The following is a 25059-nucleotide window of genomic DNA, read 5'->3' on the forward strand; positions in this document are numbered from 1 at the left end:
TATATTGAGAGGAAATGTCTTGTCGTTCATTAGTGGATGTTTTAATAAGCTCTCCATGGCAATGGGCTGCTTCTTGCGGAACAGGCCCACTCTGGAAGAAGTTCTGAGAGTTCTTCCTGGAGATTTATGGGTTCCCAAGGAAACAGAGACCATGTGTCGAATCAACAAGATTATATCTACATAAAACATGTGGGAGTTATGCCAAGTGGCAGATGTGAGGCAATGAAGCAAACATACAACCAGTCCCCACTGTTACAACAGAACCAATAGGTCTCTAAACCTGTGGATGGAGCTCTTTATAGTATGCTATCACTGACTGGTTTTATTAAAAGTGTTTCCCCTAAAACACCTCAAGCTCTCAACACGCCGTTACACTGTTATAAATCAATGCAACCCTGTGGGATTCCGTAACACCACAAATCAACTTCCTGCTCAGGTGAAAGGGCGTGTGTGTGTTCTGGGGGGGAGGCTATCCCAACAAAGCTGTGTGTTACACACTGACACTTCCCTTTTCACCCCCCCCCCCCCCCCCCCCCCCCCGTTGTAATCCTTCAAGCCTGTCGGAGTACAGGAGGAGAGGAGATGGGAAAGAGAGAGAGGAGGACCAGGGAAGTTCGACGACTCAAACGATAAAGCACTGTTGTTTTGCAGGCGCCAGGTCTGCTATGATGTCTACGTGTACCATTCAGAAGCTAATGAGAAAAACCACCCAACCTGGCAACCCTAAAGCGATTTGGCCGCTCTGCACACCTATCTGTGTGGCCAGCCGACAGAGACTTGCAGACAGCGTCTTCAGGTGACGGTTCACCATGTAAGCACCTGTTTGGTGGGCCAAACCGTGCCATTCGCTTGAGGAAATCCTTTAAAACGGTTGGAAAGCATGCTCGAAAAGTGCACTGATATTAAAATAGCTTTCCTCTCAAATGAACGTAAATCCTGTCCTTATACACAACAGACCAGCCAACAATGTCTGATGAGACACATAGATGATATCCAGTTGATTTCCATCTCCTATGTGTTCCTTCAGGATGTATATGGGCACAATGGCATGTCAAGTGTAAGGGGAAAACATTGTTCAAAGGAGAGAATAAAAAACAGTGGTATATATATTATTCACCCGCACAATGACACACAGAGCAAGAAGCTGTCTGGATCCCATCCAAGCACTGTGGAGGGGGCCTAAGGTGTCTGAGAACATAGAGAGGCACTGCAGTGTCATTTCAAAGACCCCCTCCTCCCTCTCAAGTTTACTGCCACAGCATGGCTGGCGTACTTGCAGGTCCTATTTTTAACCTCCCAAACACGGTCATTCAGGCTCTCTCTCTCTCTCTCTCCAGCTCTCTACGGTAACTCACTTAGCCTATCCATGGTAAGAGGAGAGAGACAGAGAGAACACATTTCAAATGACCGAAAACTTTTCACACACAAGATGAATTCCCGGTTCAGGGTCAGTCACAGATTACCTTCCACTGGGGTGCTTCCTCCACCCTCCTCTCCTATCCTTTCTTCCATGTCGGTGGGCTCCGCTCGGGCCGAGAGCAACAAGCAGACGTGCCGTGAGAGAGGGACAGGCAAACTGAGGGGGAACGCTGCAACAACACTGATAACTGCTGCGGCTTCGAAATTCCAGCCTGGGCTCACGTGGAAAGGGGACGGAGGTTACTGACACGCCGGCCCAACCCCCCTAACCTGCCCAACCTCCCCCCTCAGCCTCAAGGGGAGACCGGTGGGGCCGGGGGCTGCTGGGGGATTTAGAAAGTAAACTGCATTCCGGGACACAGAACAACAACCCTAAGGGTTAGTGACCGCGCTTCTGCCTTCTCTGGGAAGCCCGTGAGAGTGTGTGTGTGTGCATGCGTGTGTGTGTGTGTGTGTGTACACATTTTCATCTACAAGGAGGGTCGTGGCAGCTGTGGGACAAAATTTGTTGTGGGAAACCTGGGGCACCAGACCATCAGGTGACTGCCAAGCATTTTGGCCTATATGACAGACACTGTAAACACACACACACACACACACAATGATACATGTAGTAACACAACCATGCAACCTCCCCCCTATGGTTATTATCAGTTAGCTTTAGCATGCTTCTCCCTCCAGCTAGTCCCTGAAGAAACCCCATTGGAAGGCCCACAGAGCTAGGCATTCCTCCAAATATGTGTCACAGTCCATTTTGAACCACATCCAGACTGCTCCTCAGTCCTCAGCACATAACACAGCCAGGACAGCACCAGCCAGCCAGGTATATCCCTTACAAATAAATAGGTTGCACAGGGGCTACTGTGTTTGGCAGTGTTCCACCAAACAATATTTCACACAACAAAATGCTCTTCAATGAGGTCATGCCTGAACTGCTCCGTGAAAAAGAACATGCTTTCTCCAAAAGGTCAGCTGCCATCAGTGTTGACCGATTGACTTATGACTCGACGTTGCGCAAACCCAGCAGCATTGCACTGCATGCTGCGCAAACTGCTGTCCCAGCTGGTGATGGGACCGAAGCATGCTTTTGTCCGTCGTATTTCCTGTATGATTTAAATATCTTCACAGGAAACGTGGGGAGATCAGTGGGCAGCCTTGCGGACCATGTAATTGAAAGTGGTGGGGTCAGAAAGTGAGCAAACGCACAGGATCCAGCTGGACGATAATGTCCCACATATGGAGGGAGCGTCGGCTCTCTCGCACACCCACTCTCCCAGACTGTTAGTCAGCCGGCCAGTCAGGCGTAAAGCTAGCTAGACAGACGGCATGCTAGGTTGTCTGATACACAGACAGACTGATAGACAACATGCTAGCACGACATGTAGCCAGACAAAGATTTCATGTTGAGACATTTTAATGACGTGCCTCTGGGAAGGCCCTAAAAATGAACCCATTACCATTTTGCCAGCTGCCAGTGTTAGGTAAATGGATTGGTCCAAAGGAAAACGTAGACCACTTGTTTTCAAAGCCTTATGGGTAATCTAGTTGTTGCTGTATCATTAGACTGACGATTGATGCAATCAATGTAACGTGGATAATTGACAGTAAAGACATTACGGTAGTCGTTCAATAAACTATCTCTTTCCGCTTTCGACTCGGTTCCTCTGTGAGAAGTCCTGGTGTGGAAGGTTCTAGACATAACAAGATACCACTTGTCACTGGACGTCCCAGGTCTCGTTAAGAGACCATTGTTGTCTCCAGTTACGCACCGTTTGTCATTTATTTATGGAGGAATGTATGCAAGCTCTCCCTCTTTCTCTTACCCTCTCTCTCCCACTATCACTCTCTCATAAGTATGTGGCCAGACAAAGGCTTGCTGTGTGCTATAAAAGCAAAGCCCACAGAGTGATATTATGATACTGTGAATACCAATACACAGACATTGAAGACACTCCCCCATGGATGGCCCATTGGGGAGGGAACAGTTCGTACTATTGGTATGAAAGTGTTTGGCACACTGGAGTATTGGGTGATGTGGATATGAAATATTTCGATTTTCCAGCGAGGGATGTCGTTTTTTTGGTATGGTTTGCATAAAAAAACACTCGCACAATGCGTCCACAAACTTGCTTACACACACACACTCAGTCCTCAGTCCAGAACATAAAGTAGCCTTTGTATTCTCCTCAGCCCTCCCATCCCAGACCATCTGACTCTATGGCCTTCATTAAACCCAGTTACTTTCCTCCAACTCAAGCCCTCACTAAACCCTCCTATGGCCACTGCCATGCTCTGAGTGAGGCTGTTAGCTGTCGCAGGTAGGAGTGTGTCTGTGTGTGTGTGTTTGTCTGTCTCTGTGTGTGTGTCTGTTTGTCTGTGTGTCTGTGTGTGTTTGTCTGTCTCTGTGTGTGTGTGTTTTTGTCTGTGTCTCTGTGTGTGTTTGTCTGTGTGTGTGTGTGTGTGTGTGTGTGTGTGTGTGTGGAGGTGACCTGGCAACAGCTCACAGAGAAAAGGCTGATTGGGCCATTCACCTCTCCCTGATTACTGATCTCCAGGATAAAGCCGCTCTCCGTGGCTCCGTCAACCCTCTGAAAGCAGCGCTTAATACTCTCACAATGCAGCCTGGTCACATATTTCACACGAAACCTGACACACACCCGCATACACATACACACCGGTATACTCGCACACACACACACACACACACAGGAAAGGTTTGGCCCGCAAATCCCTGTCCACCCACAGTATCTGTTTCACTTTATGCATGTCAAATACATAAATACACTTTACGGTCTCATGCACAAATACCACACATGCAAGACAATGAAACAACACAAATCTGTGTGTGTCTGAGAGTGAGGGAGAAAGAGAAAAGAGTGAGAGAAATGTTGGTGGGGGGGGTGGGGGGGGGCTGACGATACTGTTCCTTTCCTCCATCTTCCATTCCTGGGGCGATGAGTCACACAGGGTTTGGCCCTGACCTCCAGAACCCTGTCTAGGCCTCGTTATCCAGAATCACACACTGCAGTCTCAGCAAATGCACACGTTTTCAACTTTTCTCAAGCTTCAATCTGTCTGCTTGGCTTACTGGCAGGGTGTCCTTATCATCACCCCCCCTCCCCTGCAGATACTGTACTGTACGGGGAATGTGGTTCCAGAATGTTAGCCTGGGAACCACCACCACCACAGTCTCTGCCAATGCAGCACATCAATACAAGGAATATCATGATGGAGCGTTGCCAGTTTGGTTTTACTAGAAAATTGAAAAATCACACTTCCTTATCCAGGACACCAAGCCTTCCTTCCTCTCCCCCTCCCTCCCTCCCTCCCTCCCTCCCTCCCTCCCTCCCTCCCTCCCTCCCTCCCTCCCTCCCTCCCTCCCTCCCTCCCTCCCTCCCTCCCTCCCTCCCTCCCTCCCTCCCTCCCTCTCTCTCCTCTCTCTCTCTCTCTCTCTCCTCTCTCTCTCTCTCTCTCTCTCTCTCTCTCTCCAGCTGTTGTGTGTTTGTGTTAATGACAAGTGTTTGTCCTGTCCTGACATGAACACAACAACATCTGCCCTGTGTCAAACCTGCCACACGCGCACGCACACACACACACACACACACACACACATACTCAGGCACACACACACACACACAGAGTCTATCTGCTGCTCTCTGCTGTATGTCAGGAAGTCTTCAATAAACACAGACATGCCTGCCAGCCTGGATAGGCAGGTGGCCAAAATATATCAACTTAGATGTAGTGGAACTGTGTGTGTGTGTGTGCATGGGTATGCATGTGTGTGTGTGTTCATGCAAGTGTGTGTGTGTGCTTGTGTGCGTAAGTGTGTGTGCATAAGTGTGTGTGCAAGGGTGTATGTTTGTGGGCATGCATGAATGTGCATGTGTGCATGTGTTTGAGAAATCCAGCTAATGAATCTTCAAATGAATACAACATAATGGGCTTCCATATGCCAGTAAGGCCTTTTAGCTAAATGTACGACACACTCAACTGCATTTTACTGCTGCTCTACTCCCAACAGAGCTGCTTGTTTAGGCCCAGTAAATACTGTCTACACTCAATATTCTGCAAAGTATTGAGAAGGAACTGCAAGTTCAATAAAGTTAAGCAAACAAGTTGGATTTCCTCATCTAGGCTCATGCAGTAACACACATCTCGTGTGTTCATACAAAGCAGATAATATTCGAGTCACACAGTGTTTCAGCGAAGGAGAAACAACACTGTGTGTGAAGCCCCCAAATCTCTAATTATATTGAAGCAGTTCTCTTGTGCAAAGATCCTCACCGCTCATTCCCCCCCCTCCCGCCCCTCTTCAATATCTCCTCCCTTTTCCTGAAATTCAAGTTTGGATGTAAACAGTGAGTCCAAACAGCATGCTGTGCAGTGAAAGGCAGGCAGCTGACTCACTCTGACTATCCGTATGACATGAATGAGTGCAACTGTCTGTCTCTCAATACCTTCCTTTTCTGGAAGACATTTAGAATGAAATAAAACCTTTCATGTCAAATTAAGATTTTCCTCATGATTTTTGAAATTGTGTGAACTGCAAAGTGAGAGTGCTAATGAATGATGTGGTGTTTTACTGCTGTACACAAGGGGGAGCTGTTTTGGCATATTCTAGCACTTCAATGGAATATCTTATCGAAGATAATCTGAGTGATGGTATCGAAAATTGTATTAGTGGATGAGAGTGAGCGAGTTGGGAAAAGGGCATATCCATGTGTAAGTGTGAGAGAGTGAGTGTGTGTTTGGTTGTGTGTGTGTGTGTGTGGGGGGGGAAAGTGTGTGTGTTTGGGTGTATGTGTGTGAGACGGTGTGTGTTTGACGGTGCGTGCGTCTCGTTTCCTCCTTACAGCAGTTTCTCCAGGAATCGTTCTTAGTTGTGCATTAACGGAGTCACTGAGTCTTGCCTAATGAAAAGTGTGTCTATAGTCAATGTGTGACATGACTGCCATTGCATACTGATTAACCGCCCCACCTCCCCCTCCATCAAAAACACACACCTCTCCAGTGCACCCCTGTCTGCCCTGCCCTGGGCAAAGTCAACCCCCCACTTGGGAACCTCTTTAACGTTGACCCAGGCAACCTCGTCAGAGGCAACCGTCTCCTGGCCAACGGCGAGGCTCGTAGCATCATTACACGAGGGGCGGAGACAGAAAGTGGGAGGAGAGGGGAGTAGTCTGAGGGCAGCTGCACAATCCAGCCAAGAGAGAGAGAAAGAAAGAAAGAAAGACGGAGGGGGGGGGGGGGGGGGGGGGTGACTCCATCTTTCCTCCCCTGGCAAGAAGAGCCATTCCTGGGGCTGTGAGTCACAGAGGGCTGGGCACTGACCTCCAGAACCTGCTCACAAGCATCCATGCGTCTTCTGGACTCCCCGGTACAATAACACCATCATCCATAAGGAGAAAACGATTAAGGCCTAACTTATTCACACCCCAAATGGCCAATTACCTATGCACTTGAAGAGTTTTCACCAAGACAAGACAACAGCTTGTGTAATGGGTATAGTAATTCCGCTTCAAAACAAAAACCGAGCCAAAACAAAACTCCAGCAACCGCCTGTAATGTGGCCAATGTATTCTTTTTTTTTCTTTTCATCAAAGTGCATCCAGTGCCCCCCTGTCCTTGCCTATGCTTGGCTGGAGGATGATAGTCTGACAGATCTTTCTGTCTGATCGTGGGCTCAAACGCTCCGTGAATATGTTTGTCCTTCTCATTATGGACGGCAGAGGTTGTGTGACAGCTCTGGTATGGTGGACGGATCAGGTCAGAGATAGGAGGAACCATGTTGTATGCTGTCCAAGAAGAATGGTGTGCTCTTGTTGATAAGACATCTGTTATCTTTTTTGGTCAGGTGTTCACGCTCTCCTTCTCTCCCTCCCTCTCCCTCCCTTTATCTCTCGCTTTCCCTCACTCTTTATCTTTCACTCCTGAGAGGTTTCCATAAATAAATAGTAAATATGAAGTAACTGAGATCTCTCCACAGCTCATGAAAATCACATGAGGAGACAGAAAGAGGACAAACAAATACATTCACTGACGGGAAGAAACGATGCTAATAAGCTTAGCACATAACAACTAAGACATGTCACCGTGCTGGTGTGCATTAAGCAGTGGGAGGCAGGAGCATGCAAATCTGTTGACTTCCAAATGTGAATTTCAATATGGCTTGATCTTGCACAGGTTCATTAAAAAGTGATTGCTCTGCAATTGGCTCTCTCTCCATGGTGATAAGCAGCTTAGGTTCCTGACTTTCCAGCCAGTCACTCATACGTTCAGACCTCTTTTCTTCCTGCTATTCCGCCTGCCTCTTTACATTCCCTCCCTCCCTCCCTCCCCTCCCTCCCTCCCTCCCCTCCCTCCCTCCCCTCCCTCCCTCCCTCCCTCCCTCCTCCCTCCCTCCCTCCCTCCCTCCCTCCCTCCCTCCCTCCCTCCCTCCCTCCCTCCCTCCCTGCCTCCCCTTCCTTCCTTCCTCCCCCCCCTTTGTCTCTTTTCCCCCTCTCTCTATTTCTGTCTCTTTTCCTTTCTCCCCCCCCCCTTCTCTCTCTCTCTCTCTCTCTCTCTTTCTCTCTCTCTCTCTCTCTCTCTCTCTCTCTCTCTCTCTCTCTCTCTCTCCTTCCCCCCCCCCCCCCCTCTCTCTCTCTCTCTCTCTCTCTCTATCCCTTTTCCCTCTCTCCCCCCACATCTGCAAGCTTCACTCTCTTTCCCCCTCAGTCTCGTTCCTTTATTCTTCTCTCTCTCTCCCGCACACCTTGCAATTTCATATTCCTCCTTTGCTCTGTCTTCTCTCTCTCTCGTTCTATACCACTCTCTTTTCACTCACTCCCTCAATCATTCACTCATACACCCGCCCGCCCGCCCACCCGCTCTCTTCTCTATCCTTCACTCCATCCCCCCTGTGTTTCTCCGTCTCTCACCTTCCCTTGCTTTTCTTGCTCCTCTCTCTTGCTCCCTCTGTCTCTCTCTCTTGCCGCTGGCTGTGCTGCTGGCTACAGACCCAGCCGGGGGAACACAACAAGGCATCTTATCAACAAGCCAGGCTCTCAGAGGAGCCAACACTGTCACAGTCCGAGCCGTGCAAGCTGACCCACTGTCCTCCACCAATCACACGAGTCACCGTAGCCATCTGCTGGGAGACACACCGCAGGCTAAGCCCCAGTCTACCTGGCTGTGTTAGGGGGAAGGGAGAAACTTGTCTGCTGTTTGTACAGATCATGACCCCTTGCCCAGCCAACCACCTCAGCAGTGTGCACGGCAGACTCGAGAAGAAGCACAAAAACACTGTACTGACCCCATTATAGGAGGGTGAATGAGAGATGGTTTGACACTTCAGTCTAGCAACTTCTAAGTACACTTCCTTTGCTCCACCCGGGAGAGGTGGATGTTTGGTGGTCGTGTGGGAGCCTGTGTGTTCCCTCAGGGTCACCGCTGCTGGGACTGGGCTGCCTGAGAAGGGATGCAGGTTGAGCTGTGCTGTAAGGTGATGGGGGGGGGGGGGGGGGGGTGGAGGGAGGGTGGAGAGGGGCTATCTGAGAAACACTGGAGCTACTGTCTCGCGGGCAAACTGTGAAACGCCCAGTATGCATGTGTGGACTGTACCTAAGTGTGTGTGTGGGTGTATGGACTGGGCCCAAGTGTGTGTTTGTATGTATGTGTGTGTTTGTGTGTGTGGGCCATGCCCGGGTGTGAATGCGTGGGGGGTGCTGGTAGGAGGGGGGGGCGGGGGTTGAGGTCCATGGCAGCATGCCCAGCTCCAGTAGAGGGGGACTGTGCACCCTTCAGACCACCACAGAGGGAGGCCACACCGTGGACAAACAGACTTCAAGTCCATAGACTGTTCTGTACACAGACACTGTGTCGACCCAAGTGTGGACTAATTCCATCCACCATCTGCCATACACGATAAGATATGTTCCACTCATGCAATTATATTTATTTTGATGTATTAACAAGAACAGGATTAAACAAGATATCAATAGTAATGGAGCTGGTTCCAGCTTTAGATGGACGTCTGAACCCAGAGTGAATGGCTGGGCAGTGGGGTGATGTGAAAGCCTTAACCACCAGTCTAGACAGCTCTTACTTTCTGCAGTTTAAACTCCTGTAATCAGGTTGGACGCTCAATAATTTAGCAACATGAAGCACGGCACCAACCGAACTACAGTCGATAACTACTTAACGAGGGCTTGTTACGACAGGACAGGAATGGCAGATCATCTTAGGAGAATCACAGCTACAAAGAACATTAAGGTCTCCCAGGAGAAGACAGGAGAGAGGGAACAGACCAACGTCTCAGGAGAGAGGGGAGAGAGAGGAGGTAAGGAGAGAGGAAAGGACAGAGGAAAGGAGAGAGGGAAAGAGAGAGAGGACAGACGAGAGAAGGATGAAGAAAGGGGAGAGGACAGAAGAAAGGGGAGATGAGAGAGAAGGAAGATGAGAGGGGAGGAGAGAGAGAACAGAGGAGAAGAGAGGGGAGAAGAGAGAGGAGAGGAGAGAGGAGAGGGAGGAATGAGGAAGCAAGTTCCCTCTACAACTACATGAACTGATGCTAAGCTAACTCCAAATTTGCATCTGAAGGACTGCAGAATTCCTGAGTCTCCTGCCCTTAAGAGCTTTAAAACTTATTCTCAGCTATGTTCTCAGCCCCACCAAACAAGGTGGAGCAAAGAGACTTATTTTGGGGAGTGAAACGGTAGATTTGAGCTGTGTTATTGAGTTAGCTAAATGCTAACCGCCTTAGAGACATATTTACTGCATTACACGCTCTGTGGGAGATGTGTCAGTTCTCCAGTTCATCTTTCTGTATGTGTTTTTGTGTGTGTGTGTGTTGGTGACGATGCACGGACACAGTCAAGGGTGTGTGTGTTTGGGGGGGGGGGCATCTCAAATAGAATCCATGTTTGAATTAGAGGCTAAAATAACCTGCACAAAAGACGGAGGGAAGCTTTCTGGAGAGTGAGAGCTGCTTCAAACCCCGGAGCACGGGGGCTAACGCAGACCACACGGGCCAGAGCTGGATGTTCTGATTGGCTGCCGGTGACATCATCCCAAGGCGGACCCCCATTCGTCAGCAAACGATGTCATCAGAGCCAAGGCATTCCGCTGATGTCATCCAGGCAGGGCCTTCTCACACACTGGAGCAGCACCCCACTTTCCCATCTTCACCCTTCCTACATCCCTCCTTCCTCCTCCTTTCCCCTCCATCTCTCGTTTCTCCTCTACCAATTCTTTCTCCCCAAAACTAAAAACAGAGCGCGAGAGAGCAAGGGAGAGAGACACAAAACGAGAAAGAGGGAGACAGAGACACACAGAAGAAGACTGACAGAGAGAGATAGACAGATATACAGAGAGAGAGAGAGAGAGAGGAGAGAGAGAGAGAGAGAGAGAGAGAGAGAGAGAGAGAGAGAGAGAGAGAGAGCGGCGGTATTCTATCTCTGTTCTGCTGGTCTAATTAAACGATAGTCCAGAGATCATCATTATCTCCCATAGGGCTGGGCCCAGGAAGGAAACCAAAGATTCTATGGTGATTCCACCCAGAGATAAGTCCTAGACCGTCTCCATTTGGACTAGCAGAGAAACAATAAACCCACACAGACACACACACACATACACATTGATAGATAGAAACAAATGGAAACACAAATAAAAACACATGGACACACAGCCAGGGATGGTTGCTAAGCAGGTTCCATCCACAGGATTTTGGGAAATGTTTGTCCCATCCATTTTTTCTAGGTAATTTCATATTTTAGGAGTGGACAGCCGTATCTAGATTTTAATCACACTAGAGTGTGTGTGTGTGTCCAGGGGAGGACAGCCAAAGCTCCAGCGGATTAGCAGAGGAACTCTGCCCTCATCACCGAGCGTCACAGCAGCACAGAACCCAGCTCACCAGCCCACTGGTAATACGTACTACATAACCACGTTACGTCCAGACTCCACACACACTTACACACACAACATAATCCACTGGAACAGACACACACAGTTTTTCATGTCCACTTCCATATGGAGTGTGCTTCTTATCGGCCATGAATATTTGCAACAACTCGACCTAGACCCGTTGACTGTAGCTTAGCATCGAAATCAGTCAGTATTGAGCCATTCTAATTGGGGCTCATCAATGCCTGGGCAGGAAGGCATATATTATGGATGCAGTCTTGGTAAATTTAGAGTGAGAACGTAGCTGTGATTAACTCATAATGTGTCTCACAGGGAGCGCCATTAATCAGAGAGCCGTCACGGACACACAGATCAACGCAGCATGCGCGCGCACACACACACACACACACAAACATACACACACACAAATACACACGCACACAAATCAACCAGGGTCTATGTATTAAAGAGAGTCCTTCTATCCGTGGCAGTGGCCTGCCCAACAGTAATAGATATTGAGTGTCTGTTGGTAGACCAAGGATTCAATATAGACTGACAGGGGTTAATTTGGATTTATATCCGTGTTTGTGAGTTGAAATATGAGACAGATTGCTCCTGCCTTTCATTGAACACGGTCATGGCATTTGTGGTCGGTTCAGTAAGTGGGTGTGATGTTCTCTGGGGGGACAGCGTGGTATTTAGGCCTGGGAGAGAGAGGCTGTTACTGGGGACACCCCCTGGGTCGACTGCTCTCTGGGTTTCTCTGAGTGGTGGTGAGAGGAGGGTTAATCAATGGTTATCACACATGCACACACACACACACACACCACTTTACCTCTTCCAAGCAAAGTTTCACTCTGTTTTTATAACCCTGACCCTGTTTTGATGAGTGCCCCAGTGGCTAACCGAGTAGAGCTGTACCACATAGGCTAAGGCCTTGACGTGAGGGGCCTGGGTTTGAGTCCAGCCCGGGCAACCTGGACAGTTATTTGCCGTCATTTCGTGGTCATCTTTCTCCCCTCTACATTTCCTGTCTCTCTCCACTGTCACTGTCACAATAAAGCTGAAAAATGACAAAAATATATATTTTCAAAGAAAAGGGTTGACCCTTCCCCCCCCCCCCCCCCCCCCCCCCACCAGTTTGACCTGAACAGTTATTTGCGGTCCTCTCGTGGTCGACCGCAGGCCTTGTCCACAACTGAATGGCTTTAGCATGTGGCTCCGGCGGTCTAGGGCCTTACTGCCGAGATAAAACAGGCCCTTGTTGCTGCCCCGACAGGGGGAAGAGGAGGAACGCACACTTCCCCCCTGGAAGGAGAACCAGATGGGAGGAAAACTGGAACAAAAGACCTGAGAAAGCAGGAAAGTGTGTTTGTGTGTTGCATGTGTGTGTGTTTGTCTGTGTGTGTGTGTGTGTGTGCGTGTGTGTGTGCACGTGAGTCTTTGCGTCACACCAAGACTGTTTACGTTTTTTGGACCACTTCCTGTAGCTTCCTGCCTTTATACAAAGCCATGGAAAGGTTTGGTCCACAGAATGCAGTGGAATGTTCTGTGACCTTGTCTTCTGAGGTGCAAGCTGAGAGGATGTTCTAAGAAAGAGCAGTCAAATGTAAACCAGCTTATCCCTCCATCCTGCAAGCTCTTCTTCTTCCTGACAGAGGGCCTCAGGACATTGAGTAAAATATATCCAATCTGTTCCACCGGGTTAAGCATCAATGGGTTTTCTTCCATTACCGTGTCGTTTTTTCATCAGGGATAATGTTTTTCTTCAGAATTAATTGAATGAATCTCAAACACGTTTTATTGCTTCGATTACTTAAAGAAAAGGATTTGATCAAGTAAGAGTACCGGAAACGCAAAATGAGTCAATTGATTTCAGTCGAACGTGGGTTCGAGCTCATCATTGCACAAAATCTTACAAAAGCCATCAAAAGTCCCAGCCACACTGAGAGTCAAACTGTTGAAAAAAAAAGGTTTGGAATTACGAGTGGGGAAAATAAGAGAAGAAAATACATTTCCACTCTCAAACTGCTATGTTTTACAAGAGGGTGGGTTCATAACTCTGTAGGGAGTTTCAGGTGGACAAGCAGTGCATTCTGGGACGCAGAGGTGCAGTGTGGGTTAGGATGAGGTACAGGGCAGATGGGTGGATGAAGAAAAGAAATATTTCAGAGACTTCATCTCTTGTTGTTTTCATCTCCTAATGTTCATACTACTCAAATTCCTCACTCCCTCAATGCCAGACTAGCAAGACCTTCTTCAGCATCACGTTTTTTTATGCATCAGTTGGAAGACTCCAAAAGGGAGACCATTCCTTTGGTGACATGAACATGGCAGAAGCAAGCCTTCATCCCCCTTGTGTCAGAGGACAGAGCCCTCACTGGGATAATGCTTTGGTTTGAGTCATCATATCTGCCAAAACTCATGTTCTGAACAGAGTAGTGGAGGATGGTCACAGTCAGGCACAATCCCATTCCCTTACTTAGGGGATTAAAGCGTCCCGGATCCACATGCTGAATCATACATTAAGCCTCAGACATAGAACTCTCGCTCAAAAGCACACTTCGACTGTGATGGAGCTGCCTTTACATCTCCACAGATCGGTCAAGACTCCGTGTATCCTGGTGCAGCCTCCAGTGTTTACATGCTCCTGGGGGTTTTCCTTCAAGCAGAGCGGGGGCGTGTTCTGGCGGAAGCAGCCAAACCCTCAGGAGAGCGGGACAGAGGGGAGGCTTCCCCCTCGCTCGCCTCGCTCGCCCCGTTTAACCCCTGGCAGGCCCGGTGTTCAGGTAGCTCAACATTCCCTAGAAAAAGCTTAGCATTACTGTAACATCCTGCACATTTCATGCACCAGTAACAGCTATGTAAGCACTTTAGGACACACGTAACAAAATATGTATCCAACGTGTGTGTGTGTGTATGTGTATATATGGCCATGCAAAGTATCCATATAAGCGAAGAGTGCGATAATCAGTTTGTCAGGCGGAGAGAGTTGTGACATAACAATAATAATGAGTCATTAGCCGGCGGTCCCGGGGGGGTGAAGGCAAACGAGTGGAAAGACGACATATGAGGGGTGGGGTGAGTGGGGGTGTTGGGGGGGTGTTGGGGGGGGGGCCAAGCTGTGGGAAAAGGCAGAACTCGACCACAGCGGATTTTCATCCATATTTATTGGGATTAGCCGGCTTTAATGCCGGCAAAATTCCAACTTAACCTCAGCTTAATTAACAACTCTTCTTAGGGACGGAGACAGCTCTGCTTCTCAGCAGCACAAAATGGTGGAAACTTGGATAAAGAGTGACGAAGGCAAATGGACTTTCCAATTATCCGGGCCTGATATGAAGGGCACTTTAAGGGATTATAACCAACTTTTCGCCGGCTCATCAATTAAACCCTAATTCAGATGATCTGAGGGACGCCTCCTGCGTCTCATCTCGTCTTTCACACACTCTCGGATTCTCTTTTATTTGATTTTTTGCTGATGTCATTGAGGTTAGCCCTTGTAGTGCTTGGCTCCAAACTGAAGTTCTGCCCTGGGTCAGTATTTGCCTAGGATGGTTCTTTCTTCAGAGTGTACAAAAGCTTCCAAAGTAACATCCCAAGCCATTGAGCCCAGCTCATTTCACCACTAGGGGAAACAAAGGCCCAGGACAAACTGTACCTTGGCCTTGTTTGGCACTCTAACCTACATTCTATCCTTATGGGTAACCTGGATCAGCTTTTAAAGTGAACATTGCATCCCTCAACGTCGTCCAAAGTAACTCCATCTCCATTTCTGTTTGACGTCTCCACCTCAAATCTCCACACTAAGCACTAGTTTACGCTGAAGCAAGCCACTGAACAGGACTCATTCACTAGAATACACAACCTGGATTAGCTGTGTGCTGGTCTGGCTGTTCTGGCTTCCCGACCTGCAAACACTGTGAGGACGTCTGCAAGCCTGCTTGTCTACAGAGCCTGACAGAGCGCTTAGATGGATGCACAAAGGAAAGTTATACAGTGTCAGTCCAGACAGTCCTAAAGCTTAGTGTGTCCATGTATGTGCGTGTGTGTATGTACAGACTGACAGGCAGAAGGCCTAAGGCACCAGACAGCCCCATTGTGTGTGGTTCCACAGTGGCGTAAAGCAAGTGTCTGAACCACTCAGGCCATAAAGAAAACTAGTCTGGTCTGGAAGAGAAGGGGACATGTTTGCAGTTGAAGAACAAACAGAGGTAAAGAAAGAGGGGGAAGGTAATAGAAATGAAGTGTCAAGACAGTGTGCGTGCGTGTGTGTTTGTGGGCGTGTGTGCGGGGGTTCCCCGTAGTTAGGGGCGGAGGACGTTTGTTCCCCCCCCCCCCCCCCCGCCCTGCGAGGAGGGGAGGAGGAGGTGGAGGTCAAGCAGATGACTTCAGAGGCAATGAGGTTGAGTTCATAAGTCATCGTCTCTGCTGAAAGGAACGTGAGGGAAACAAAGATGTGAGTGACCCTGAGGCTGCCCGTGTCCTGAAAGAGATTCAAATATTTCAAGTTACTGTAAACAATTCTTTTTTTTTCATACCATATATTATTAAATGGTTGAGATCGGTCTGGCTAACCCACACACACTGATTTTCCATGAGCTCAGCCTGCACAGCAGTGGTATTTTGCGTGGTATTTCACTCTATGGATAATCCCTGTCACATCCAGGACTGCTGGAGAATGCTGAGAGCTTACGTAAGCCTCCGCCAAAGCCTGTCAGTGGCCATCGACAAAAGAGACCACATCATCAGTCCATACCAGTCCTTCCTTCACTCTGAGTGCCCACTTCCATTCAACCAAACAGCTCTACCATTAAAAAAACATTGAGAGTCTTGTGTTTTATGATGTGGGTAGACTTGTCTGAATGAAGAAACAATTTCAATTTCTGTTTGTTCACTGGTTTGGGGTATCTAGTTGGGGCAAATTATAGCTTTGGGTTGATTTGGAATTAACAATGTGGCGCTGAGATGTAAAAAGAGAGATGACAAATGATATTGTTTTGATGCGTGATTTCTCAACCAAGCCATTGCAGCTATTTTCTGCTAGTCTGTCACTTCTGCTCCGTGCAAGTCATTAAAATGCTGCTATCTGGGAGTTGACTGACAAGCTGTTGGAGTCAGTGGAACATGTAAAAAAGATCTGAGTGTCTTTATGAAATAGGGAATGGCTTATCTGACTGTAAGCTTGCTCAAAGTGTGTTCAGATAAGTTATTCATTTACGTCGACAAAGAAATGGGAAATTATGCCCTTTGGGGCAATGAATGTGTTTTTCATGGGGGAGGGGGGGTCATTTAGATTATTTAAAATGATTCTGTACCTCCATCAAGGAAAATTATGTGGTTTGCTATGAGGTCAGTGAGCTGTGGGGGAACTTTGATTAATATGGATTAAGAAAATAACTCTACAATAATCCCTTAATATCAAATCCACCTCTATTAGACTAAAGATGTTATTAGCTAAACAGACACATCCCAGTCCAAACCATGTGATAAACAGAAGCTCCACTCCCAAAACTCCCTGCCTGCAATATAGGACTCTGCTGTTCAGAAGCAGAAAGATAGTTTTAAGAGGACTTTTGTGGCAAAGCTATTGGTTCTAACATTGGCCACAAGACGGTTTTCGGCCAGATAGGCATCATCAGTGGAGATCACCTTGACTGAAGCATGAAATGGTCTAGTTGAGGATTCATTATTTCAGGATGTTTCAAAGGTCAGAGAACCTTTGGAGGACAACCTGGGTTAGGACTGTTGAACATTTGCCGCTGAATATTTGCCGCTGTCTGAAGCTTAAGATGGAAGTTTGCAAATCAGATGACTGAAAACAAAGATAAGCAGTCCTTGGCACAAAAGAAGCATACAAGAAGCAGACACACACACACACATACACACACAAACACACACACAGAGACACACACAAAAAGGTCCACAACTTAGAAACTGCAAGTGGCAGCTCGGATCTAAGATGGATTCGAGAGACCGCAGATAGAGTGCGGCTAGTTTGGTTTGTTAAACGTTTTAGATCAACACTTTTATTATTGTTTTTGTTGATTTTATGTAAAGCACTTTGATCTGCAATTCTTGTATGAAAAGTGCTATATAAATAAAGTCTTACTTACTTACTTACTTACAACTTGACTACGGAAAGTTTCTTCACATCCCAGGTTCCAACTCCAAATGTGTTCTGATAAGAGAGGCCCTTCATACTACGCTTTGATCAGGCCCCAATGAGAGCTGATGTTACAGACACCTCTGGCCAAATGCCCAATGAGGGATGACATTGTTGACAGCTTGCTAGATGAACACCTGGTCAGATCCCCCTTCCCTCCCACCCCTCAGCTGGGACACATGCCACAGGGGCCAGGTGTGTTTCCACTGAGAGAAATTAGCAATCCAGTACCAGAGCCGTGCATCCACATCTGCTGCTAGACGTGGCCCAGTTTGGTGCTTGACTGTGGGCTGAGATCTAGCCTTTTCCCCTCTGGTTCTTTGTTTCTATGGAGCTTGGGCCAGGTACATTCGATGCAGTAGCTATTACAGAAGCCAAAATGTCTGGCAAAGCGACTGTGAATAAACTGCCAAATTTAAAGCACTTTCATATGCTAACACTTCGACACTTAGATTGGCTTTAGCAGACTGGGTAGGGTTTGTTTTTTACAACATTTTCTCAGTAGTTTGCTTAAGACAAATGCAGCAATGTCAATCCACAATGTCATCAATGTAGAAATAGAGGAGGCGGAGAGACCGAGAGAGACAGAGAGAGAGGGAGACACAGAGAGAGAGACACAGAGAGAGAGGGAGACAGGGAGAGACAGGGAGAGAAACTGGCAGAGGGATGCAGGGACGACAGATGAGGACAGGGACTGTTGGAAGTAAGGTGTGCGCCTATAATTATTCCAGACGAATTACACCTTGCTCTCAAAGTCCTCACCTACCCTCCCATCAGGGTTGCTATGTCTGAGAAACGTACTGCCGGAAGAAACACAACTCATTTCTCCACTACCATCTCATCATACAGGGAAAGTTTCTGTGTATCACATTTAGTCATTTTTTTTAGCAGACGCTCTTATCCAGAGCGACTTACAGTAAGTACAGTAAGTATCAGTGAGACTTACTAAATTGAACTATGGCCAGTCTTGTGTAAAGCAAATGTTGCATTAACCAAGACTGGGAAGCGTAATTCATTTTTGAAAAACTGCATATGTAAATGAGTTTGAAGTTTGGGGTCTATTTCATAATTTGTTTGAATAACTAGAAAAGCCGAGAGTTGTTTTGCTCAGTTATTTCCTACGTTTATTTGATACATCATCCTGGACATGGCTCCAGGTCTCCAGATAATGTGAGACTCCCCCCACCCACAGAAACCCCCTACTTGACTGCCAGTTTGACAGTAAGTGAGTTTCATATCAAACATTTATGTTTGAACGCGTCTGCAAAATCTTTCCATCCGCTTTCACTTGGGCAAGTGACCCAGCTACCCCAGATGCAAATCCACTTAATGGTTGGAAAAAGTCAAACAAGTCCTAAAGTATCCAAAAACGCTTCCAGATGGAAAATGTCTCGTTTTCTTTCAAACCACAGTATTTTTTCAAATACTTTTGGGAAAAAAAGACATTTTTTAATTTGTTCAAAGTTTAAGGATGGGTCTTTGTTTTGAATGGCCTTATTCTAACGGACAAGACCATTGCAAATCCTTTCATCATGGTGAGTGAGGTACTGCATGGAACAAGGCCATGAGGGGACGACTAGCCTCATATCTTTAAAGCTACCCTGTGACTGTCGTTCACCCTTGGAGGAGAAGAATGCAATATATACCCCCTGATGGGAGGCTTCTAAAGCCTATGTGATCCAGGGAGCGAACATACCCATACATGGGCAAATCGAAATAGATCTGATGCACCCACTATCACCCACTATCTTCCTAATATGGCCGAGGGTCTTCATGAAAACCATCGCAGACCAGACAGGCGGAAAGAAAGAAACTCTGTCCATCACTTCAGCCTCTGGGTATGTATTCAAAGAGAGGGATGGACCAATGATAGATGGTGTTGATAAAGCTGGAGAGAGACGCAAACGCCTCGAGTTTTTTCCGACTTCCAGTCCCCTTGTGAAATGACCCGCAAGCTGCTTTGGTATAACCCACATGCCATGAGCTTAATTGGACACAGTTATAAAAACACAGCCGCATGCACACACGCACGCACGCAGACACACGCACGCGCGCACGGCTTTTATCTTCCCTGCGCCGCAAAACAGCAATCCAAACAATCGTTCGAAACCAAAGGAAGATAGATCTAGATAGACAAATCCCTAGGACATCAGACTTGTCATACATATCCAAGAAAGATAGTGAGTAGACTAGACTATTTAGTGGGCTTATACCGTATGTTTGCGTGTGGGTCTGAGTCCGTGTGAGAGAAAGAGGGTGTGTGTGTGTGTGTGTGTGTGTGTGTAAAGAAACGGCTACTCACCCTCCCTCCCTGGCACCTGGTCATACAGTCTGTCCGAAAACACAAATGAGACTACGGCGGGCAGAGACACAGAGAGGAGCGACTCTGAACTAACGCTCCCTGATGCAGCCCAAACTTCTTCCCTCTCCCCTTCTGCACTGCACACTTCCACCGCTCTCCTCCCCCCTCCTCTCTCTTCCCCCCCTCGCTCGCTTTAACACTTCCTGGCCTGTGTGTTTACGCTAGCTCCAATCAGCCCCACCGAGAAAGCAGACGGCCGCTCATCCCCCTCCCCCCCTCCCTCCCTCCCCTCAGCCAACAGCTATTGTTCAGCCTACACGTGCACGGATGTGCACGCGCGCTCGTGTGTGTCCTCTTGAATAAAGTTTGTGTGACCTCCTGCCAGTATCTGCAGCCTTTCTCCCGTCAATGCAAAAACTGAAGAGAGTGAGAGGGGGTAGGAGCGGGTGAGAGAAGGAAGGAGAAACATACAAAAAGGGTGTGTGTCTCTGTCTGTGTGTGTGTGTGTGTGTGTGGGGGGGGGGGGGGGCGGGGGGCTCAGGGGGTCCACTTGGGGGTTAAAGTAAAACATGTGGGGGACTTCCTGCTGGGCTGTCCTACCAAGACACACCTCTCCATGGGGCGGGGTGGGGAGGGGGGAGTTGGGGGGGGGTGGGAGGGTTGGAACTGAGTAAAAGGGTTGGGCGACTACAGCTTTCTCTCTGCAGTCCCACAGTTGGTTGTTAGAAACCACAGCGGTTCACCCCCCTCTCTTTTTGGGGGGCGGGGGGGTGGGGTGGGAGGGAGGGAGAGAGAGAGGGGGACGGGACGGGGGACGGGGGTGAGCTCAAGACTCCTCAAGACCCATAGGCGTCATCTCTGGGAGTCTGGCTGGAGCTTTTCACCACTGAGACCTCCAAACCCCCCTCCCTGTTCCTCCTCCATCCCCTCCCTCCCTTCCCTCTCTCGTTACGAACCCAAGCCGCAGCCCACACCATCCCAACAAGAGAGAAGGGGGAGGAAGAGAGAGAGGAGGGGGGGAGAAGGGTGAGAGGGGACAAGTTAACAGCACTTACAAGGGGGCTTTTGTTGAGTCTCCTATCTGCTGTGGCCTGTCATCACATGGCCTTGTCACCTAAGGTCGTAAAGGTCAACATTTGGTGGCCCAGTGGAACCGAACACATGGCTTGTGACTGGAATGGGATTGGAGACGCAATCCTTTTTTCTGTTTAAGGGTTCTTACAGTATGCGCCAGCCAGGATACCAGACGGTCTGGAAAACCACACACGCAGATATGGTTTCCTTCACGCCAGGATCTGCAATGGAAACATTCATCTGACTGTTTAGATTGAGCCTGAGCACCATGTGTTCTGGGGTGTGTGCGTGCGTGTGTCTGTCTGTGTGCGTATGGGGAGGGGGCATCTACCTCAGAACTACAGAACACATCTGTATGAACACATTTGACATGAAGACAGAGACTATTCCGCCACCGCCACTACCTCGACGGTTTGTGTGTGTCAGCACTTCTGAACTCACAAGCCAGAGGGGTGGGGGTAGGGGTGGGGGGGTGGGGGGGGGGGGCTGCTACATTGAGGAACATTGAGGAATTGGTGTGTCTCAGAAGTTGACTTCAAGCAAGGGAGTGATTAATGGAGCTTTTAGCAGGAAGGAAACGAGAGGAAGAAGGAGGATGCTCAACAGCATCGGGTGTGTGTGTGTGTGTCTATGTACACGCACACACACACACACACATAAAAACACAAATCCATTCAAAGACAGAGAACACAAACAAATGAAGAGAAGTGTGTTGTGTGTGTGTGTGGTTACACACATTAAGTCAATGGATTACACTTGAAGAAAGCGGCGGATGGAGCAGGTTAAGAAAACACCTGAAGCTATTCAGCTTCTGCCAGCCGGCCAGCCAGCCGGCCAGCCACACACCGAACAGAACATCTTCAATGTTCCACTCAGACAGTGAAACAGAGAGATTGTCACCTTACTGACCACAGCACACTGATAAGTGGCCCAAGAAAAGAGTCCAAACTAATTTCTTTGGAATATATCAAGGCCTAGCCTCTGTGACTAGCTGGCATTAACTGAGTGATCTAGCCCCGTACCAGCTAAAGCCTCACTGAGCTGGGGTTTTCTCTGCCTCTCTCTCCTCGTCTCTGACTGCTTGTCCATCCGTCTCTCTGCCTTCTCTCTCTCTCTCTCTCTCTCTCTCTCTCTCTCTCTCTCTCTCTTTCTCTCTCTCTCACTCTCTCTCTCTATTTCTCTGTCTCTACCATTCCCATAATCCTTCATGGGAATCGCTGGGGGAATTTGCCGGAGGTTAGATTAGGGTTGCTGCAGTGACGTCGTCATCATATACCCAAGGGTAAGAGCAGACGGAAGGAAGTCCAGAAAACATATTCAGGGAAGCTCCTGCATTTGAATTCTGTAATAACAAGCCCAGAATACCAAATCTTCAAAATAACAGTATTTTTAATTAAAACAAATTACGACCAAATGTACAAGTATAAACATTGTGTTCCCATCAACAGGCCAGAGTACCTGTAAATAAACCCACTTCAAACCTCTGGAGCATAACTGGACACAGTGACCAGTAGACCACAGCTAGTCCTTCCTCACAGCATTTGTGATTCTATCCCGACAGTGTCTGCCATCCTGTACTAAATGAGGCTTGATGGTGGCCCTAACAGATGATGAGGACACGTATTAACAGGGATGGAGCTCTGGGAAGGTTACATGGAGTGAAAGGTGTGGGGGCGAGTCAGGGTTCAGGGGAGCGGTTGTGACACTATGAGGCCAGGCAGAGGTCTCCCTGGACAGCAGAGTGATTTGGAGAGAGACAGAGTAGAGAGAGACTCCTGAAGAAAGGAGGGTGTTGGGGGAGGGAGGGGGGGGCAGTCCAGCTGGACATGAGAGGGGAGGCGAATACTTTATATAGCATAGGAAACGAAAGGCGTGGGGGTGTGAAAGAAACTCCCGTTCACATCCCTCTCTCTTCATTTCACTCACATGAGAGGGAGATACAGAGAGATAGAGAGAGAGAGAAAGAGAGAAAGAGAGAGAGAGAGAGAGAGAGAGAGAGAGAGAGAGAGAGAGAGAGAGAGAGAGAGAGAGAGAGAGAGAGAGAGAGAGAGAGAGAGAAAGAAAGACAGAGAGACACAGAGAGAGAGAAAGACAGAGAGAAAGAGAAGGGACGAAAGAAACTCTACTGTCTCCCGATGTCCCAGGCGCTGAACCTGTCGGACTGCTCTCCCAGCATGCCCCTGGAGGGGGGCACCAGACCGTCTCCTCCACACACCTGCTCTCTCTCTCTCTCTCTCTCTCTCTCTCTCTCTCTCTCTCTCTCTCTCTCTCTCTCTCTCTCTCTCTCTCTCTCTCTCTCTCTATGTAAACAGTATACATACATACAGTGTCTGTTCTCTCTCCTTCTCTTTCACTTTTGTCATCTCTCTTTTTATCATTCCTCCCTCTCTTTCTCTCTCTGTCAGAATCCGATGACACATCGAGGAACAGTGCACAAAGAAAACAGACCAAGTTAACAGATCTCAACAGAAACATGGTGCTGTTTGAGCCCAGTCCCCCACACCCCCAGCAGGCCCTGAGTGTTAAGGAAATGGACAACAGCCTCAGAAAGAAAGAAAGCTGGCCATTTAGTGTGTTTTTCAGTCCCACTACAACAGTTACAACAGTCTGCCAGCCATTTGGCTTTGGTTTTCTTCCAAAGGTAGCTTTGGGAGACTGATAGGGCAGACACACTCAACGACCAAAACATGTTAAAACATTCATGAGCCGCATTCAGTTGTTATTAAAAATGAATCTACGAACACAGTGCATTGGTGTTTTGTGACACCGCAGAGAGATGTGACATTTACAACAGGTGACAGTTTAACTAGCGCCTTTCTAAAATGTTTGTCATTGTGGTACCCTGCAGATTCAAGCAAGCGTTTCCCTGCAAATATTATAACTCCGGCGCCAACTTCCACCCAAAACAAACCAAATGCACCGTTTGTTAGTTTTGGCTCATATCAACAATGAATAATTTATGGTTGTTAGTTGTGATACATCATATTAACTGGCAGCTGTCTCGTACCTACTGCAAGCTTGATAATTGAAAGAACCAAAATGTACATAGTGGAACACACACACACACAAGCACACAAACAAGCCCAGATAGACACACACACACACACACACACACACAGTTGTATTATGCAATCTGAAAAATCCTGTACTGTAAATCATTACTGCTCATGAAAAGCTGAGGTATGTCATAACGTCCACAACACCACTAGAAAACTAATAACAGAGGACATAAAGCCTATTCCTATGTGTCTGTATTTGTCAGTATTTCACTTAGAAGTTGCCTCATGCACAATGAAACGTAAGTTTTAATTCCTCCTAAACGACTCTTTTGACTGGCAGAACTTTCTGCGTCGGACCTTATTAAAAGTCATAAGTCAGGCTGCATTATGCGTAGATGTAACACGAGTGCCATCGAAGGCTTTGATTATGCATAATGAGCTCATGCAGTGATATGCAAATTCGACCAAGCCATGGGGCTCAGGGGCATGGCTGATTCTCTCTGTAATTAGATCATCGTTAGAACATTTAATGACCAAAAACACTGTCTTTGATCCTGTTTCCTGGCCAGTTAGTTGACATGCATCTCTACATCAAGGTCCAAATAAACACCAATCTGCATGATCATACTGACGAGGACGAACAACAGCAAACTGGTGCTTTTGATCGAGACGGACAGGATCTGCTGAGCCCGAACGAAAGCCTCGTTTCACAGCTGGGATCATGTGACGTTGCTCAGTGTGCGCAGATAAAGGAGATCAACTGGAGATAGAGTGAGAGAGAGCGAGAGAGAAAGGAGAAAAAGACAGAGAGGGAGAGGAAGAAAGAGAACAGGTAAGAGAAAAAAGTGAGTGAGTGAGTGAGTGAGTGAGTGGAAGAAAGAGATAGAGAGAGAAAGATGAGGGGTGTGGATCTTGGAGGGTAACCAGGCCAGGCTGCCTGGATGATAACAGTACAGGGTGGTTGGAGGGGTCGGCGCGCTTGAGAGAACCCATACAGTGTGGTCGTCAGGGTCAGGCTGATCTCAACGTGACAATATCTGTCTTCCACAGCCCCGATAACAAGATCACACACTCCCTGAGCTGTGATGATCACACTTTGTCACCGTAACCCTCTCACACACCCATGCACACACTTAACAAGTGTGTACAAGCACAAACACAAGAAGTAACACACATTCCGCACACAAGGCATACACGTACACACAGTGACACGC

The 25059-nt window shown here is 47.9% G+C and overlaps 1 protein-coding gene across 4 annotated transcripts in view; it reads right to left on the reverse strand.

Moving 5' to 3' along the window:
- The window catches only part of si:ch211-285f17.1 (sickle tail protein homolog), an 82902-nt gene that overhangs the window by 46598 nt on the left and 11245 nt on the right, over nt 1–25059 (reverse strand). Inside the window, exon 1 of one of the 4 annotated variants that reach the window (XM_067251287.1) lies at nt 19773–19796. The exons of 2 other annotated variants lie outside the window; for them this stretch is intronic. Coding sequence is in view for 1 of the 2 variants with exons in the window: in XM_067251284.1 (XP_067107385.1) it covers nt 1464–1512 (49 nt within the window). In the remaining variant the exon portion in view is untranslated. Of the gene's footprint in view, nt 1–1463; nt 1545–19772; nt 19797–25059 lie in introns of those variants that run through there. One more of the 4 variants, XM_067251284.1, reaches the window with a different exon arrangement.

The sequence above is a fragment of the Osmerus mordax genome, chromosome 15, assembly GCF_038355195.1.
Source record: "Osmerus mordax isolate fOsmMor3 chromosome 15, fOsmMor3.pri, whole genome shotgun sequence".
NCBI lineage: Eukaryota > Metazoa > Chordata > Actinopteri > Osmeriformes > Osmeridae > Osmerus > Osmerus mordax.